This window comes from Cherax quadricarinatus, chromosome 96 (assembly GCF_038502225.1).
Source record: "Cherax quadricarinatus isolate ZL_2023a chromosome 96, ASM3850222v1, whole genome shotgun sequence".
NCBI classification, from domain to species: Eukaryota; Metazoa; Arthropoda; class Malacostraca; order Decapoda; family Parastacidae; genus Cherax; species Cherax quadricarinatus.
In genome coordinates this window covers 11,760,719-11,778,674 of record NC_091387.1, presented here as the reverse complement: position 1 = coordinate 11,778,674, position 17,956 = coordinate 11,760,719, and the positions used below count along the sequence as shown (strand labels likewise).

Here is a 17,956-nt window from a genome sequence, read left to right as displayed (position 1 = left end):
GAACCCATGGCAAGTGAGTTCTGAAACTCCAAGCAAGCTACTGAGCCAGTGGTCACAGTGGTCACAGGGGTCACAGTGGTCGCAGGGGTCACAGTGGTCACAGTGGTCACAGGGGTCACAGTGGTCACAGTGGTCACAGGGGTCACAGGGGTCACACGGGTCACAGTGGCCACAGGGGTCACAGGGGCCACAGTGGTCACAGGGCTCACAGTGGTCACACGGGTCACAGTGGCCACAGGGGTCACAGGGGCCACAAGGGTCACAGTGGTCACATGGGTCACAGGGGTCACAGTGGTCACAGGGGTCACAGTGGTCACAGGGGTCACAGTGGTCACAGGGGTCACAGTGGTCACAGTGGTCACAGGGGTCACAGTGGTCACAGGGGTCACAGTGGTCACAGTGGTCACAGGGGTCACAGTGGTCACAGGGGTCACAGTGGTCACAGTGGTCACAGGGGTCACAGTGGTCACAGGGGTCACAGGGGTCACAGTGGTCACAGTGGTCACAGGGGTCACAGTGGTCACAGGGGTCACAGTGGTCACAGGGGTCACAGGGGTCACAGTGACCACAGGGGTCACAGGGGTCACAGGGGTCACAGTGACCACAGGGGTCACAGGGGTCACAGGGGTCACAGGGGTCAAAAGGATCACAGTGATCACAGGGGTCACAGTGGTCACAGGGGTCACAGTGGTCACAGGGGTCACAGTGGTCACAGGGGTCACAGGGGTCACAGGGGTCACAGGGGTCACATCGTTCTGTGGTTTGTATTAATGTTAGAATGACCGACAATATGTTAAGTACAAGGACACAAGAGAAACCAATGTCACATTTTATTGTGGCAACGTTTCACTCTCCAGGAGCTTTATCAAGACATTAAGCTTGATAAAGCTCCTGGAGAGCGAAACGTTGCGACAATAAAATGTCACATAAGTTGCACTTGTGTCCTTGTACTTTCTGGGGCTTCTTTACAATAGTGACATTAAGATGTCGAGACAAAATTACAATGGACACGCACACACACCAAAAAAAAAAAAAAAAAAAAAAAAAAAAAAAAAAAAAAAAAAAAAAAAAAAAAAAAAAAAAAAAAAAAAAAAAAAAAAAACTTGGAATTAGGCCTTCTTAGAGTTAACAGGAGAATATCTAAATATATATTTATAATTTATATTTATATTTATTGCCATCATATTTCTGATACATGTTACGAATGTTATCTTATTTATATTAATTAGTTATATTGGTATATTATGTAGGCTGTGAAACTTTATGTAGGCTGTGAAACTTTATGTAGGCTGTGAAACTTTATGTAGGCTGTGAAACTTTATGTAGGCTGTGAAACTTTATGTAGGCTGTGAAACTTTATGTAGGCTGTGAAACTTTATTATGTAGGCTGTGAAACTTTATGTAGGCTGTGAAACTTTATGTAGGCTGTGAAACTTTATGTAGGCTGTGAAACTTTATGTAGGCTGTTAAACTTTATTATGTAGGCTGTGAAACTTTATGTAGGCTGTGAAACTTTATGTAGACTGTGAAACTTTATGTAGGCTGTGAGACTTTATGTAGGCTGTGAAACTTTATGTAGGCTGTGAAACTTTATGTAGGCTGTGAAACTTTATGTAGGCTGTGAAACTTTATGTCGGCTGTGAAACTTTATGTAGGCTGTGAAACTTTATGTAGGCTGTGAAACTTTATGTAGGCTGTGAAACTTTATGTAGGCTGTGAAACTTTATGTAGGCTGTGAAACTTTGTCGGCTGTGAAACTTTATGTCGGCTGTGAAACTTTATGTAGGCTGTGAAACTTTATTATGTAGGCTGTGAAACTTTATGTAGGCTGTGAAACTTTATTATGTAGGCTGTGAAACTTTATGTAGGCTGTGAAACTTTATGTAGGCTGTGAAACTTTATGTAGGCTGTTAAACTTTATTATGTAGGCTGTGAAACTTTATGTAGGCTGTGAAACTTTATGTAGGCTGTGAAACTTTATGTAGGCTGTTAAACTTTATTATGTAGGCTGTGAAACTTTATGTAGGCTGTGAAACTTTATGTAGGCTGTTAAACTTTATTATGTAGGCTGTGAAACTTTATGTAGGCTGTGAAAGTTTATTTCCATAGGCCTCTATAACTGTGTACAGTGACTTCAAGAAATTTTTTATAATGACCATTTTACATTTAGTTTAATAATTATCTTTGTATTTAACGTGACTCACGAGATCGTAAAGACACGATTGCAAACAAACCATACCACGGGTGGGGTTAGAACTCGAGGATCTCTCTGATCGTTGGTTCTAACCCGGCCCATGGCATGGTTTATTTGTCGAACTTCCAAAGGAACTTCTGACACAAGATAAGAACAGGTTAGTACTGTGGTAGGCCTACATGCTAGGTAGGCCCACCTCACTCCCAACCACTTACACTCATGCACATATTCAACCAGTTTTTAAAGTGAGTTCCACAACTCTACTGCAAACAAGTGCTTTCCTAAGTGCTTTCCTAAGTGCTTTCCTAAGTGCTTTCCTAAGTGCTTTCCTAAGTGCTTTCCTAAGTTCTTTCCTAAGTTCTTTCCTAAGTGCTTTCCTAAGTGCTTTCCTAAGTTCTTTCCTAAGTTCTTTCCTAAGTTCTTGTCTAAGTGCTTTCCTAAGTGTTTTCCTATGTGCTTCCCTAAGTTATTTCCTAAGTTATTTCTTAAGTGCTTTCCTAAGTGCTTTCCTAAGTGCTTTCCTAAGAGCTTTCCTAAGTGCTTTCTAAATCAAAACTTGCTCAACTTGCACCGTTGCTGTGTCAAGTCTTGCTTAGATTTTTTCAAATATTCACAACCCTTTAACTTATTCATATTTTCCATTGTTACACTTCAAAACACTTTCTCCCTTATTCTACGTCTTTTCATAAACTGCAAATTAAGTACTTTCAACCTCTTTATAAGATAAATTTTGGTACAGGGATCAACTTTCTCCTCTGTCTCTGAATGTTATCCAGCCCACTTACTGTATTTTGCGGCTTATAAGCCGCATTTTATAAGCCTCGTCGTATAAGCCGTGTCTTATAAACCATCATTGAAATTAAAACAGATCTTATAAGACTTGATTTAGTTTCATTGGGTCGGTATTGGACGTCACTGGGTGAGATACAGCCCACCCCAAGCTTATAGCTCCCATCACTGACCTTCAGCTTATAGGACGCAGGCATTTTATGGGGAAAAATGCGTCCAATAAGCCGCGATTCCAGAACCTGAGAAGCATTGTCTAAGCGAGACCTTTTCTAAGATATATAAATCCAATGTATTTTCTGAGAAAAGGTCTCACTTAGACAATGCTTCTCAAGTTCTGAGATCCATATTACAGAATGTATAAACAGTAGACCATCAGGAACGTTTTGGATATAGCACGAGTGAAGAATTGTGGCATATTTTTGTTTAACACTCCATAAAATTAGTTTTAACACGGTTTCGGGAGGGGAAAAATTTTGAGCGCCACAGGGTGGGATGGTCTGTGGGTTACACCATTGTGTCAACAGGGGAGACCTACCACCATGCCATCTCTCGCCTGTCTCAGCCACCCATCCACACCACCCTCCCAGCCTTCAGTTCGGTTCATACATGTGTAGGCACGACAATGCTCAGGAAGTTCGATGTGTTTATTTACATACATATTTTCTTATTTTCATTCCCATATATTAAATCTGCCAAGCAATCTTGACTGAATGATACACTGACTTGACTGAATGACTTACTGACTTGACTGAGTGACACTGACATGACTGAATAACTTACTGACTTTATGCACGCACCAATACAACCATCGACTTCAGCACCAGAACCTCTACCATTCACTTCTGCCGACAGCCAACAACCATCCACCTCAGCTCAGTAGGGCCACACCATCCATATCCACTCTCTCCACAATCATCCACAAACACTAGCACCCACAGTTTAACGTAACAAATACTATTATTTCTATTGCATTTGTAGTCTTAAGCAGTAATATATCACAACAATGTACTACAATTACATATTCACTTTTTGTAAGAAATCGAGGTCTAAAAAAAAGTTGTTTGGCTTTTTATGGGTTCTTAGGAACGTAACCCTATTTTTCCAATAAGTTCATCAGTCCCTCTAACACTGTTTTGTCTCACATGGCGCTTTCAGGAACGTAACTTCCATGTTAAATGATGGTCTACTGTACTGTATTTCGCAGCTTATTAGACACATTTTTTCCATAAACTGTCTCCAGAAACCAGCCTGCATCCTATAAACTGAAGGTCAGTGATGGGAGCTATAAGTTTGAGGTGGAAGTGGAACAGAATTCTTCCTCCGTAAGCCATGTGTGCTGTAAGAGGTGATTAAAATGCCGGGAGCAAGGTGCTAGTAATCCCTTCTGGATGCATTACTAAATTTAAAAAGAGAAACTTCATTTTCTTTTTTTTTTTTTGAGGTCATCTTGCCTCGGTGAGATAAGGCTGGTTTGTTGAAAAAAATATATTATTTATACTTCTTGATACGATGCCAAGAATTCATTTAGATTTTTTTTGTGCGAAAACTAGAGGACTGTTGTTTTGGCTTTATTTTTTTTCAATTTGGCTTTAAATTCTTGCATTCAGCTTGATTAAAGTTCATAAGTGCCGTAGTTATTTTCTTTTCCCAGGATAAGAACCTTGCATTCGTCCACATTAACTGTCACTTCTTCAACCACATCAACGTATTCAGGTCATCTAGTTTCTCTCTTACCAGAAATTATTTGATGGCCTGCTTTAAAATTATGGCCAAATTTGCGTTTGTTTCTCTTTTATTCCATATATGTCGAAGGGGCCCGAAACTGGTCCTTGAGGTACACCACTTGAAACTAGTTCCCATTTTGATTTCTCTCTTATTTATGCAAATTCTATGTTGCCTATTGGATAATTTCTCAAATACTGTGAGTTATTATTTCCATCATTAATATAATGTGTAGCACCCCATCGAAGATTTACTGAATTCCATATACACACTGTCTATCCTTTATCACTGTTGGAAATTCTTACATCATGAATCCCAATTTGTAAAACCGTATTAAGATTCATTGATATCTTTCGAGGTGGTTTTGAAATGCATCAACCATTATCGAGTTCTTTAAGTTTCTGACAATTAAGATTTGATAAATTGGTCTAGAATTTGAAGATAACCTATCGTGTATTCTGTAAATATTCCACTGGTACATTATTCGTTTATAGTTATTTAAAGATTAGCTAAGTTCCTCCTTACATTCACTTAGATCAGTAGAAAACAGATCTCAGAGACTTGTGACTTCTCACAGCAAGTTTGGGGCTGGAACCAAGCCCCACACAGAGGGGCTATTGCAGCCCTTCGTAGAGTGTATAAATACACCTGGCTGGATAATTCTGATGCCAGCATGGTAATACTGGTTAGTTATCCTGCCAGCTAGTTTTAAGACTGGCTTCATGTGGGTTATAACCCCATATATTCTGTGAGTTGAAGATAATCGTGTTATTGGGATTCTGATCTGTTTTTCTGAGAATTTTCTGGATTTCATGAGTATTCTATCTTGTAAATAACAGAGAGGAAACGTGTGTTAAAAATGTTACTTATTTCTTTGTAACTAACTGTAAGCTGACCAGAGTTACATTTAATTGAGACTAAAATTGAACATTAAAATGGTATAAAATACCGACAGGTTGTTAGGTAAGACACATATGCAACAGTTAGGTATCTTTATTTCGAAACGTTTCGCCTACACAGTAGGCTTCTTCAGTCTTCAAGTCTCTTCTGCTTCTATCAACTTTTCTGTACTCGACTGAAGAAGCCTACTGTGTAGGCGAAACGTTTCGAAATAAAGATACCTAACTGTTGCATATGTGTCTTACGAGACTAAAAATTGCCATAATCTTATTTCCATTTACTTGTAAGAAACCATTGGGGTTATTCTTTGTTTCAATGACATTTCCATCTTTTTATTATCATTTTTACTCTCTTATTCCTTTCCATTTCTCTCTTAAATTGAATAAAATGATTCATAAGACAACCGTTTCCTTTTTTGATTCCCCTGTTAATGCAAATCTTTGTACCCAGGAGAAGTTTATTCTGTTTTTATTCATTGAAGGTCATTCGTATTTGAAGTAATTTATATATCTGGAATGTGTATGCGACATACGAAGCTTATATACACTTTGGAAAATGTAGTATTGGCAACTGCCATGATAATCCGCTTTATGGGTACCTTTGTTCGTACCTTTGTTCGTACCTTTGTTCGTACCTATGTTCGTACCTTTGTTCACGTATACCCACGTAACACCTCAGCAAAATATTTGCAGCTTGATAATCAAGGACATTACAGTCCACTACCAGTCTATTCTCTGAGAAGTCTTCTCTATTGTTTTTTTTTTTTAAATTACAGTGTTCATGTTTACCTGGAGTTTACCTGGAGAGAGTTCCGGGGGTCAACGCCCCCGCGGCCCGGTCTGTGACCAGGCCTCCTGGTGGATCAGAGCCTGATCAACCAGGCTGTTACTGCTGCCTGCACGCAATCCAACGTATGAGCCACAGCCCGGCTGGTCAGATACCGACTTTAGGTGCTTGTCCAGTGCCAGCTTGAAGACTGCCAGGGGTCTGTTGGTAATCCCCCTTATGTGTGCTGGGAGGCAGTTGAACAGTCTCGGGCTCCTGACACTTATTGTATGGTCTTTTAACGTGCTAGTGACACCCCTGCTTTTCATTGGGGGGATGGTGCATCGTCTGCCAAGTCTTTTGCTTTCGTAGTGAGTGATTTTCGTGTGCAAGTTCGGTACTAGTCCCTCTAGGATTTTCCAGGTGTATATAATCATGTATCTCTCCCTCCTGCGTTCCAGGGAATACAGGTTCAGGAACCTCAAGCGCTCCCAGTAATTGAGGTGTTTTATCTCCGTTATGCGCGCCGTGAAGGTTCTCTGTACATTTTCTAGGTCGGCAATTTCACCTGCCTTGAAAGGTGCTGTTAGTGTGCAGCAATATTCCAGCCTAGATAAAACAAGTGACCTGAAGAATGTCATCATGGGCTTGACATCCCTAGTTTTGAAGGTTCTCATTATCCAGCCTGTCATTTTTCTAGGTCAGCAATTTCACCTGCCTTGAAAGGTGCTGTTAGTGTGCAGCAATATTCCAGCCTAGATAGAACAAGCGACCTGAAGAATGTCATCATGGGCTTGACATCCCTAGTTTTGAAGTCATAAGAATTATCTACTGTCAGATAACTTTTCGATCTATTTATCTTATATTGAATAAAGTGGTTTAAGTTGTTTGCCTGACACAGATTTTGATCTCATGATAAGTGTGGTATGCTAAGTTATGTTAGACTTTATATGGCGTATGTTACGCACTCATATAAGCATGTCTCGCGAGCAGTGAACTAGGTGCTAAGTTGTGATGAATGGTTTGAAAAACCGACAAATTGAAGATTGAGACACTTATGTAGCATATGGGAAACTTTATTCAGGAAACGTTTCGCCACACAGTGGCTTCATCAGTCCAATGCAAAGAGGAAGGCGTAAGGAGAGGAGGAGTATGACGTAATCAGTCCCTCAGCCTGAAGTCGATGTGTTCAGTCCATTCTACAAGATTGATGGACTGAACACATCGACTCCAGGCTGAGGGACTGATTACCTCATACCCCTCCTCTCCTTACGCCTTCCTCTTTGCATTGGACTGATGAAGCCACTGTGTGGCGAAACGTTTCCTGAATAAAGATTCCCATATGCTGCATAAGTGTCTCAATCTTCAACTTGTCGGTTTTTCAAACCATTCATCACAACTGTCGGACACTGCAGCATCATGGGATCTTGTTACAAAGAATTCTTCAACACTTGTTCAACCTTTGGACGAAGACCTACTTCGACTAGTGGATGGTACCACTATGACCCCGCCTCCGTCTGCTTCACCTCACCTGACTACTTCGACTAGTGGATGGTACCACTATGACCCCGCCTCCATCTGCTTCACCTCACCTCACTACAGTATATAAGCCACGTCTACGGCCCTATGCTGTACATTCTACAAGATTGATGGACTGAACACATCGACTCCAGGTTGAGGGACTGATTACCTCATACTCCTCCTCTCCTTACGCCTTCCTCTTTGCATTGGACTGATGAAGCCACTGTGTGGCGAAACGTTTCCTGAATAAAGATTCCCATATGCTACATAGGTGCTAAGTGTTTAACGATCAAACGAGCCACGTCTTTATGCCTGTACTTGGGTTCAACCAACAAATCACAAGGAAACCATATCTACACCTGTGTTCGTAATAATGACGTAGGAGCAATAAAGGTGTAGGAACTGATCTTAATAATGTGCAGACATTATTATAGGTGGATATACTGGTAAAGCTGATTACCTAATTAACTATGCTGGCCTCTGGACGAGACTGTCGTACCGCTGACAGTTGCTGTTGACTGTCGTACTGCTGACAACTGTTATTGACTGTCTTACTGCTGACAATTACTATTGACTGTCGTACTGCTGGCAACTGCTATTGACTGTCGTACTGCTGAGAATTACTATTGACTGTCGTACTGCTGGCAGCTGTTATTGACTGTCGTACTGCTGATAATTACTATTGACTGTCGTACTGCTGGCAACTGCTATTGACTGTCGTACTGCTGACAATTACTATTGACTGTCGTACTGCTGGCAACTGCTATTGACTGTCGTATTGCTGACAACGGCTATTGACTATCGTATTGCTGACAACTGTTATTGTCGAGTCATAGCTCCTGGCCGGGCCCAGGAGCTATAACTCAATCCCTGCAACCACAATTGGGTACAATTGCTATTGTTGACAACTGTTATTACTGCTTACCAGAAACTACCGATACTGATTTTGTTTTAAAACTGACGTGTCGGTGTATAAAACGACCTGCCTCTACCACTTCAGACATCATGATGAATCTGAGGAACTGACTCTACCGATGCTGACCTGATATTGCTGACGCTGACCTCGAGTGCTTGCTGGTAACACTGTGTCGCAGGTGCTTGAGTCTTTTCCTGACGGGTGCCGTTGAGAGCGTGTACAACACAGGGTTGACGGCAGCGTTCAGAGGTAACACAAACACAGCGATCCATGAGAATACCTGTTGTAGCGAGGGAGGATGAAATTATACAGTGTTGAAGACATTTAAAACACCTGTCATTGGAAGACTAGGTCGTGATTATATAGGACAAGCTCTCAGTCATAACTGAGAGCTTAAACTCTCAGTCATAACTGAGAGCAGTAAGATCAAGACTCTCTGTCATAACTGAGAGCTTAAATTCTCAGTCATGACTTAGAGCTTAAATTCTCAGTCATAACTGAGAGCCTAAACTCTCAGTCATAACTGAGAGCTTAAACTCTCAGTCATAACTGAGAGCAGTAAGATCAAGACTCTCTGTCATAACTGAGAGCTTAAATTCTCAGTCATGACTTAGAGCTTAAACTCTCAGTCATAACTGAGAGCCTAAACTCTCAGTCATAACTGAGAGCTTAAACTCTCAGTCATAACTGAGAGCAGTAAGATCAACACTCTCAGTCATAACTGAGAGCAGTAAGATCAACACTCTCAGTCATATCTGAGAGCAGTAAGATCAACACTCTCAGTCATAACTGAGAGCAGTAAGATCAACACTCTCAGTCATAACTGAGAGCAGTAAGATCAACACTCTCAGTCATATCTGAGAGCAGTAAGATCAACACTCTCAGTCATAACTGAGAGCAGTAAGATCAACACTCTCAGTCATATCTGAGAGCAGTAAGATCAACACTCTCAGTCATAACTGAGAGCAGTAAGATCAACACTCTCAGTCATATCTGAGAGCAGTAAGATCAACACTCTCAGTCATAACTGAGAGCAGTAAGATCAACACTCTCAGTCATATCTGAGAGCAGTAAGATCAACACTCTCAGTCATAACTGAGAGCAGTAAGATCAACACTCTCAGTCATAACTGAGAGCAGCAAGATCAACACTCTCAGTCATAACTGAGAGCAGTAAGATCAACACTCTCAGTCATATCTGAGAGCAGTAAGATCAACACTCTCAGTCATAACTGAGAGCAGCAAGATCAACACTCTCAGTCATAACTGAGAGCTTAAATTCTCAGTCATAACTGAGAGCTTAAATTCTCAGTCATAACTGAGAGCAGTAAGATCAACACTCTCAGTCATAACTGAGAGCTTAAACTCTCAGTCATATCTGAGAGCAGTAAGATCAACACTCTCAGTCATAACTGAGAGCAGCAAGATCAACACTCTCAGTCATAACTGAGAGCTTAAACTCTCAGTCATAACTGAGAGCAGTAAGATCAACACTCTCAGTCATAACTGAGAGCTTAAACTCTCAGTCATAACTGAGAGCAGTAAGATCAACACTCTCAGTCATATCTGAGAGCAGTAAGATCAGTTAACTCGTTCACTGGTACCTAGACAATGTTCCTTACTGGTTATCCTTATATTTGTACAATGACGATTAACTGTAATCTTTAATGGATAATCATTTTCTCTGCAATTCAGTTGCTTCTCTCTCTCTCTCTCTCTCTCTCTCTCTCTCTCTCTCTCTCTCTCTCTCTCTCTCTCTCTCTCTCTCTCTCTCTCTCTCTCTCTCTCTCTCTCTCTCTCGTTACTGAAAAACAAGGCTGTTAGGGACAGATTAGGTTGTCTGCCTGATGAATTCATTCCACAGGATGGGACTACTTCTACTAGTATTCAAGAGAAAGCGGACCTCTTTGCCGAACATTTTGCTACCAAAATGGAAGTTCCTGATTCAGCAAGCGGCCCTCCTTGGCTAGCTGCAAGAACTGTGTCAGAACTCTCAGTGGTGACAATGAGACAGGAGGAGGTGTATCTTCTTAAATCGCTTGACCAGGAAAAGGCTGTGGGGCCAGACATGTTGAGACTAAGATTGCTGAGAAGATGTGCACACCAGCTAGCAGCACCTCTAACTCGCATCTTTCAGCACTGCCTAATACAGTGTAAATGGCCTTCTTTGTGGAAAGAGGCAATTGTAGTCCCTGTTCACAAAAAGAAGAGCAGAGCAGAAATCAGCAACTACAGACCAGTGTCACTCCTGTCAATCACTGGTAAGATCCTTGAGACAATAATCTCAAGACAAATCACAGAGTTTTTTGACTACCACTCACTGCTTCGTGACCGTCGATATGGCTTCAGGAAAGGTTACTCTGCTGCTGATCTATTGTTAAAACTCTCCACTAAGTGCCACCAGTCACTGGAAGAGTCCAAAGTCAGCTGTGTGGTAGCACTGGACATTGCTGGTGCTTTCGACCGGGTGTGGCACCAGAGCCTCTTAGCAAAACTTCAAGCACTGGGAATTGCAGGCTCTACGCTATGTCTCCTCAGTGATTACCTTCATGGTAGATCTCTAAGGGTGGTTCTTAACTGAACAGAATCAGCAAGACATCCTATTGGGTCAAGTGTTCCACAAGGAAGCGTGCTGGGACCATTGTTATGGAATGTCTACTTCAGTGACCTTCTTCACCTCATCCCAGAATCCCATGCATATGCAGACGACTGTACACTGAAATTTACTTATCAAAGAGAAGAAATGCCAGCTGCTCTAAGCTACATCAATCACCATCTAAGAGTTATATCAACTTGAGAAACCGATGGCAAGTAACATTTACGCCTGAGAAAACACAAATGGTGATGGTCTCTAGACACCATGATGGTAATGCTGGTGCAGTAGTAAGTGTGAATGGGAGAGTGTTGGTACCTGGGGAAGCATATGATATCCTTGGGGTGATACTTGACTCCAAACTGACCATGAAGAACCACGTTGTAAATCTTGCAAACAAGGCAGCCAGGAAGCTTATAGCACTTCGACGTATCTCGCATCTGCTTGACAGTAAGTTTTGCAAGATTCTGTATGAGGCACAAGTACGCTCACACCCTGAGTATGCTCGGCTTTCTTGGTTTGCCTCCCCCCTTCCCTCTCTCATCTGCGACTGCTTGACAGAGTAGAGAACAGAGCAAGACGTCTCATCTCTCGCCTGGACCCATCCTGGATAGATCTGTCATTTCAGCAGAGCCTTCAACACAGGAGGGATGTGGGTGGCCTTACTGTTATGTACAAGGCCAATATTGTCAAAGTACCACACTTGGATCCACTTCGAGGACAGCGTGAAGCAAGCTTCTATACCACAAGACGGGCAGAAAGCAGCAACTTCACTCTGGCTGTAACATTCTCCAGAACATCACTCCATCTGAGATCATATATACCCAGGATGACTCGAGTATGGAACACATTCGTACAGCATTATGATGTCAACGAGATAAAGTCAGTTGATCAAATGAAAATACTGGCCCACAGATGGGTTCCAACTTCATCCTGTTTGCTACTTGTATGTTCCATAAAATTCAAAATGCTTTCAAATGAGCTGATGTTGGTAACAGCTCTTGGCTTGTCAATAAAGTTAGGAATCCTTAACTTGTCAATAGCTTGTTAATAAAGTCAGAGATCCTTAACCTAACCTTGTCAAACCCTGTGTTAAAGAGAGAGAGAGAGAGAGAGAGAGAGAGAGAGAGAGAGAGAGAGAGAGAGAGAGAGCATTACCCTGGGAGGGATGGTGACACCGTAGAGAGAAGCGATGCCCAGGAAGATGATGGGGAGCCAGCAAGCAGCATCCGTGGCAACAATCAGTGTCATTCTCTTGGCCATTCCTCCGTCCCCTCCACCAGGTTCCGTGCCCTTCCGTGCCGCCGTGTGCGTGTCCGTAGCAGCCACGTACATCAGTACGTAACTCACGGCGATCACTCCAAACGACATTAAGTTTAAAACTGAAAAAGCCAGTAATCTTTAATAAGTAGATCAGAAATTAAATTAATTCATAAAATCTAGACCAGAAGATACTCATATAATTTTTCAAGACAGATTCTCGAACCAGAAGAAAATACATTAAAAAAAACAGATAAACTTCATAATTTAGGTAAATTTCCAACGTAGAGAGAAACTTTAAGACCAAGTGTCAGTATAGACGTGCAGCTGACGTTCTGTACAGCAGCTGACGTTCTGTACAGCAGCTGACGTTCTGTACAGCTGACGTTCTGTACAGCAGCTGACGTTCTGTACAGCAGCTGACGTTCTGTACAGCAGCTGACGTTCTGTACAGCAGCTGACGTTCTGTACAGCAGCTGACGTTCTGTACAGCAGCTGACGTTCTGTACAGCAGCTGACGTTCTGTACAGCAGCTGACGTTCTGTACAGCAGCTGACGTTCTGTACAGCAGCTGACGTTCTGTACAGCAGCTGACGTTCTGTACAGCAGCTGATGTTCTGTACAGCAGCTGACGTTCTGTACAGCTGACGTTCTGTGCAGCAGCTGACGTTCTGTACAGCAGCTGACGTTCTGTACAGCAGCTGACGTTCTGTACAGCAGCTGACGTTCTGTACAGCAGCTGACGTTCTGTACAGCTGACGTTCTGTACAGCTGACGTTCTGTACAGCTGACGTTCTGTACAGCAGCTGACGTTCTGTACAGCTGACGTTCTGTACAGCTGACGTTCTGTACAGCAGCTGACGTTCTGTACAGCTGACATTCTGTACAGCTGACGTTCTGTACAGCTGACGTTCTGTACAGCAGCTGACGTTCTGTACAGCAGCTGACGTTCTGTACAGCTGACGTTCTGTACAGCAGCTGACGTTCTGTACAGCAGCTGACGCTCTGTACAGCAGCTGACGTTCTGTACAGCAGCTGACGTTCTGTACAGCAGCTGACGTTCTGTACAGCAGCTGACGTTCTGTACAGCAGCTGACGTTCTGTACAGCTGATGTTCTGTAAAGCAGCTGACGTTCTGTACAGCTGACGTTCTGTACAGCAGCTGACGTTCTGTACAGCAGCTGACGTTCTGTACAGCAGCTGACGTTCTGTACAGCTGACGTTCTGTACAGCTGACGTTCTGTACAGCTGACGTTCTCTACAGCAGCTGACGTTCTGTACAGCTGACGTTCTGTACAGCAGCTGACGTTCTGTACAGCAGCTGACGTTCTGTACAGCAGCTGACGTTCTGTACAGCAGCTGACGTTCTGTACAGCAGCTGACGTTCTGTACAGCTGACGTTCTGTACAGCTGACGTTCTGTACAGCTGACGTTCTGTACAGCAGCTGACGTTCTGTACAGCAGCTGACGTTCTGTACAGCAGCTGACGTTCTGTACAGCAGCTGACGTTCTGTACAGCTGACGTTCTGTACAGCAGCTGACGTTCTGTACAGCTGACGTTCTGTACAGCAGCTGACGTTCTGTACAGCAGCTGACGTTCTGTACAGCAGCTGACGTTCTGTACAGCAGCTGACGTTCTGTACAGCTGACGTTCTGTACAGCTGACGTTCTGTACAGCTGACGTTCTGTACAGCTGACGTTCTGTACAGCAGCTGACGCTCTGTACAGCAGCTGACGTTCTGTACAGCAGCTGACGTTCTGTACAGCAGCTGACGTTCTGTACAGCAGCTGACGTTCTGTACAGCTGACGTTCTGTACAGCTGACGTTCTGTACAGCTGACGTTCTGTACAGCTGACGTTCTGTACAGCAGCTGACGTTCTGTACAGCTGACGTTCTGTACAGCAGCTGACGTTCTGTACAGCAGCTGACGTTCTGTACAGCAGCTGACGTTCTGTACAGCAGCTGACGCTCTGTACAGCAGCTGACGTTCTGTACAGCAGCTGACGTTCTGTACAGCAGCTGACGTTCTGTACAGCAGCTGACGTTCTGTACAGCAGCTGACGTTCTGTACAGCAGCTGACGTTCTGTACAGCAGCTGACGTTCTGTACAGCAGCTGACGTTCTGTACAGCTGACGTTCTGTACAGCTGACGTTCTGTACAGCAGCTGACGTTCTGTACAGCAGCTGACGCTCTGTACAGCAGCTGACGTTCTGTACAGCAGCTGACGTTCTGTACAGCAGCTGACGTTCTGTACAGCAGCTGACGTTCTGTACAGCACGTTCTGTACAGCTGACGTTCTGTACAGCAGCTGACGTTCTGACAGCTGACGTTCTGTACAGCTGACGTTCTGTACAGCTGACGTTCTGTACAGCTGACGTTCTGTACAGCAGCTGACGTTCTGTACAGCTGACGTTCTGTACAGCAGCTGACGTTCTGTACAGCAGCTTACGTTCTGTACAGCAGCTGACGTTCTGTACAGCTGACATTCTGTACAGCAGCTGACGTTCTGTACAGCAGCTGACGTTCTGTACAGCAGCTGACGTTCTGTACAGCTGACGTTCTGTACAGCAGCTGACGTTCTGTACAGCAGCTGACGTTCTGTACAGCTGACGTTCTGTACAGCAGCTGACGTTCTGTACAGCAGCTGACGTTCTGTACAGCAGCTGACGTTCTGTACAGCAGCTGACGTTCTGTACAGCAGCTGACGTTCTGTACAGCAGCTGACGCTCTGTACAGCAGCTGACGTTCTGTACAGCAGCTGACGTTCTGTACAGCAGCTGACGTTCTGTACAGCTGACGTTCTGTACAGCAGCTGACGTTCTGTACAGCAGCTGACGTTCTGTACAGCTGACGTTCTGTACAGCAGCTGACGTTCTGTACAGCTGACGTTCTGTACAGCTGACGTTCTGTACAGCAGCTGACGTTCTGTACAGCAGCTTACGTTCTGTACAGCAGCTGACGTTCTGCACAACAGCTGACGTTCTGTTCAGCAGCTGACGTTCTGTACAGCAGCTGACGTTCTGTACAGCAGCTGACGTTCTGTACAGCTGACGTTCTGTACAGCAGCTGACGTTCTGTACAGCAGCTGACGTTCTGTACAGCAGCTGACGTTCTGTACAGCTGACGTTCTGTACAACAGCTGACGATCTGTACAGCAGCTGACGTTCTGTACAGCAGCTGACGTTCTGTACAGCTGACGTTCTGTACAGCAGCTGACGTTCTGTACAGCAGCTTACGTTCTGTACAGCAGCTGACGTTCTGTACAACAGCTGACGTTCTGTACAGCAGCTGACGTTCTGTACAGCAGCTGACGTTCTGTACAGCAGGTGACGTTCTGTACAGCAGCTGACGTTCTGTACAGCTGACGTTCTGTACAGCAGCTAACGTTCTATACAGCTGCTGACGTTCTGTACAGCTGACGTTCTGTACAGCAGCTGACGTTCTGTACAGCAGCTGACGGTCTGTACAGCAGCTGACGGTCTGTACAGCAGCTGACGGTCTGTACAGCTGACGTTCTGTACAGCAACTGACGTTCTGTACAGCAACTGACGTTCTGTACAGCAGCTGACGTTCTGTACAGCAGCTGACGTTCTGTACAGCTGATGTTCTGTACAGCAGCTGACGTTCTGTACAGCTGACGTTCTGTGCAGCAGCTGACGTTCTGTACAGCTGACGTTCTGTACAGCAGCTGACGTTCTGTACAGCAGCTGACGTTCTGTACAGCAGCTGACGTTCTGTACAGCTGACGTTCTGTACAGCAGCTAACGTTCTGTACAGCTGACGTTCTGTACAGCTGACGTTCTGTACAGCAGCTTACGTTCTGTACAGCAGCTTACGTTCTGTACAGCAGCTGACGTTCTGCACAACAGCTGACGTTCTGTACAGCAGCTGACGTTCTGTACAGCAGCTGACGTTCTGTACAGCAGCTGACGTTCTGTACAGCTGACGTTCTGTACAGCAGCTGACGTTCTGTACAGCAGCTGACGTTCTGTACAGCTGACGTTCTGTACAACAGCTGACGATCTGTACAGCAGCTGACGTTCTGTACAGCAGCTGACGTTCTGTACAGCTGACGTTCTGTACAGCAGCTGACGTTCTGTACAGCAGCTTACGTTCTGTACAGCAGCTGACGTTCTGTACAACAGTTGACGTTCTGTACAACAGCTGACGTTCTGTACAGCAGCTGACGTTCTGTACAGCAGGTGACGTTCTGTACAGCAGCTGACGTTCTGTACAGCTGACGTTCTGTACAGCAGCTAACGTTCTATACAGCTGCTGACGTTCTGTACAGCTGACGTTCTGTACAGCAGCTGACGTTCTGTACAGCAGCTGACGGTCTGTACAGCAGCTGACGGTCTGTACAGCTGACGTTCTGTACAGCAACTGACGTTCTGTACAGCAGCTGACGTTCTGTACAGCAGCTGACGTTCTGTACAGCTGATGTTCTGTACAGCAGCTGACGTTCTGTACAGCTGACGTTCTGTGCAGCAGCTGACGTTCTGTACAGCTGACGTTCTGTACAGCAGCTGACGTTCTGTACAGCAGCTGACGTTCTGTACAGCTGCTGACGTTCTGTACAGCAGCTGACGTTCTGTACAGCTGACGTTCTGTACAGCAGCTGACGTTCTGTACAGCTGACGTTCTGTACAGCAGCTGACGTTCTGTACAGCTGACGTTCTGTGCAGCAGCTGACGTTCTGTACAGCAGCTGACTTTCTGTACAGCTGACGTTCTGTACAGCTGACGTTCTGTTCAGCAGCTGACGTTCTGTACAGCAGCTGACGTTCTGTACAGCAGCTGACATTCTGTACAGCTGACGTTCTGTACAGCAGCTGACGTTCTGTACAGCTGACGTTCTGTACAGCAGCTGACGTTCTGTACAGCTGACGTTCTGTACAGCTGACGTTCTGTACAGCTGACGTTCTGTACAGCAGCTGACGTTCTGTACAGCAGCTGACGTTCAGTACAGCAGCTGACATTCTGTACAGCAGCTGACGTTCTGTACAGCAGCTGACGTTCTGTGCAGCTGACGTTCTGTACAACAGCTGACGTTCTGTACAGCAGCTGACGTTCTGTACAGCAGCTGACGTTCTGTACAGCTGACGTTCTGTACAGCAGCTGACGTTCTGTACAGCTGACGTTCTGTACAGCAGCTGACGTTCTGTACAGCTGTCGTTCTGTGCAGCAGCTGACGTTCTGTACAGCAGCTGACGTTCTGTACAGCTGACGTTCTGTACAGCTGACGGTCTGTACAGCTGACGGTCTGTACAGCAGCTGACGTTCTGTACAGCAGCTG

The 17,956-nt window shown here is 44.5% G+C and overlaps 1 protein-coding gene across 1 annotated transcript in view; it reads right to left on the bottom strand.

Moving 5' to 3' along the window:
- Nucleotides 1–17,956, bottom strand: part of LOC128701788 (G-protein coupled receptor GRL101-like) — a 692,032-nt gene that overhangs the window by 745 nt on the left and 673,331 nt on the right. Inside the window, exons 23-24 of the mRNA XM_070105094.1 lie at nt 12,558–12,781; nt 8,934–9,087 (exon numbers count right to left, since the gene is read on the bottom strand). Coding sequence (XP_069961195.1) covers nt 8,934–9,087; nt 12,558–12,781 — 378 coding nt within the window. The remainder of the gene's footprint in view (nt 1–8,933; nt 9,088–12,557; nt 12,782–17,956) is intronic.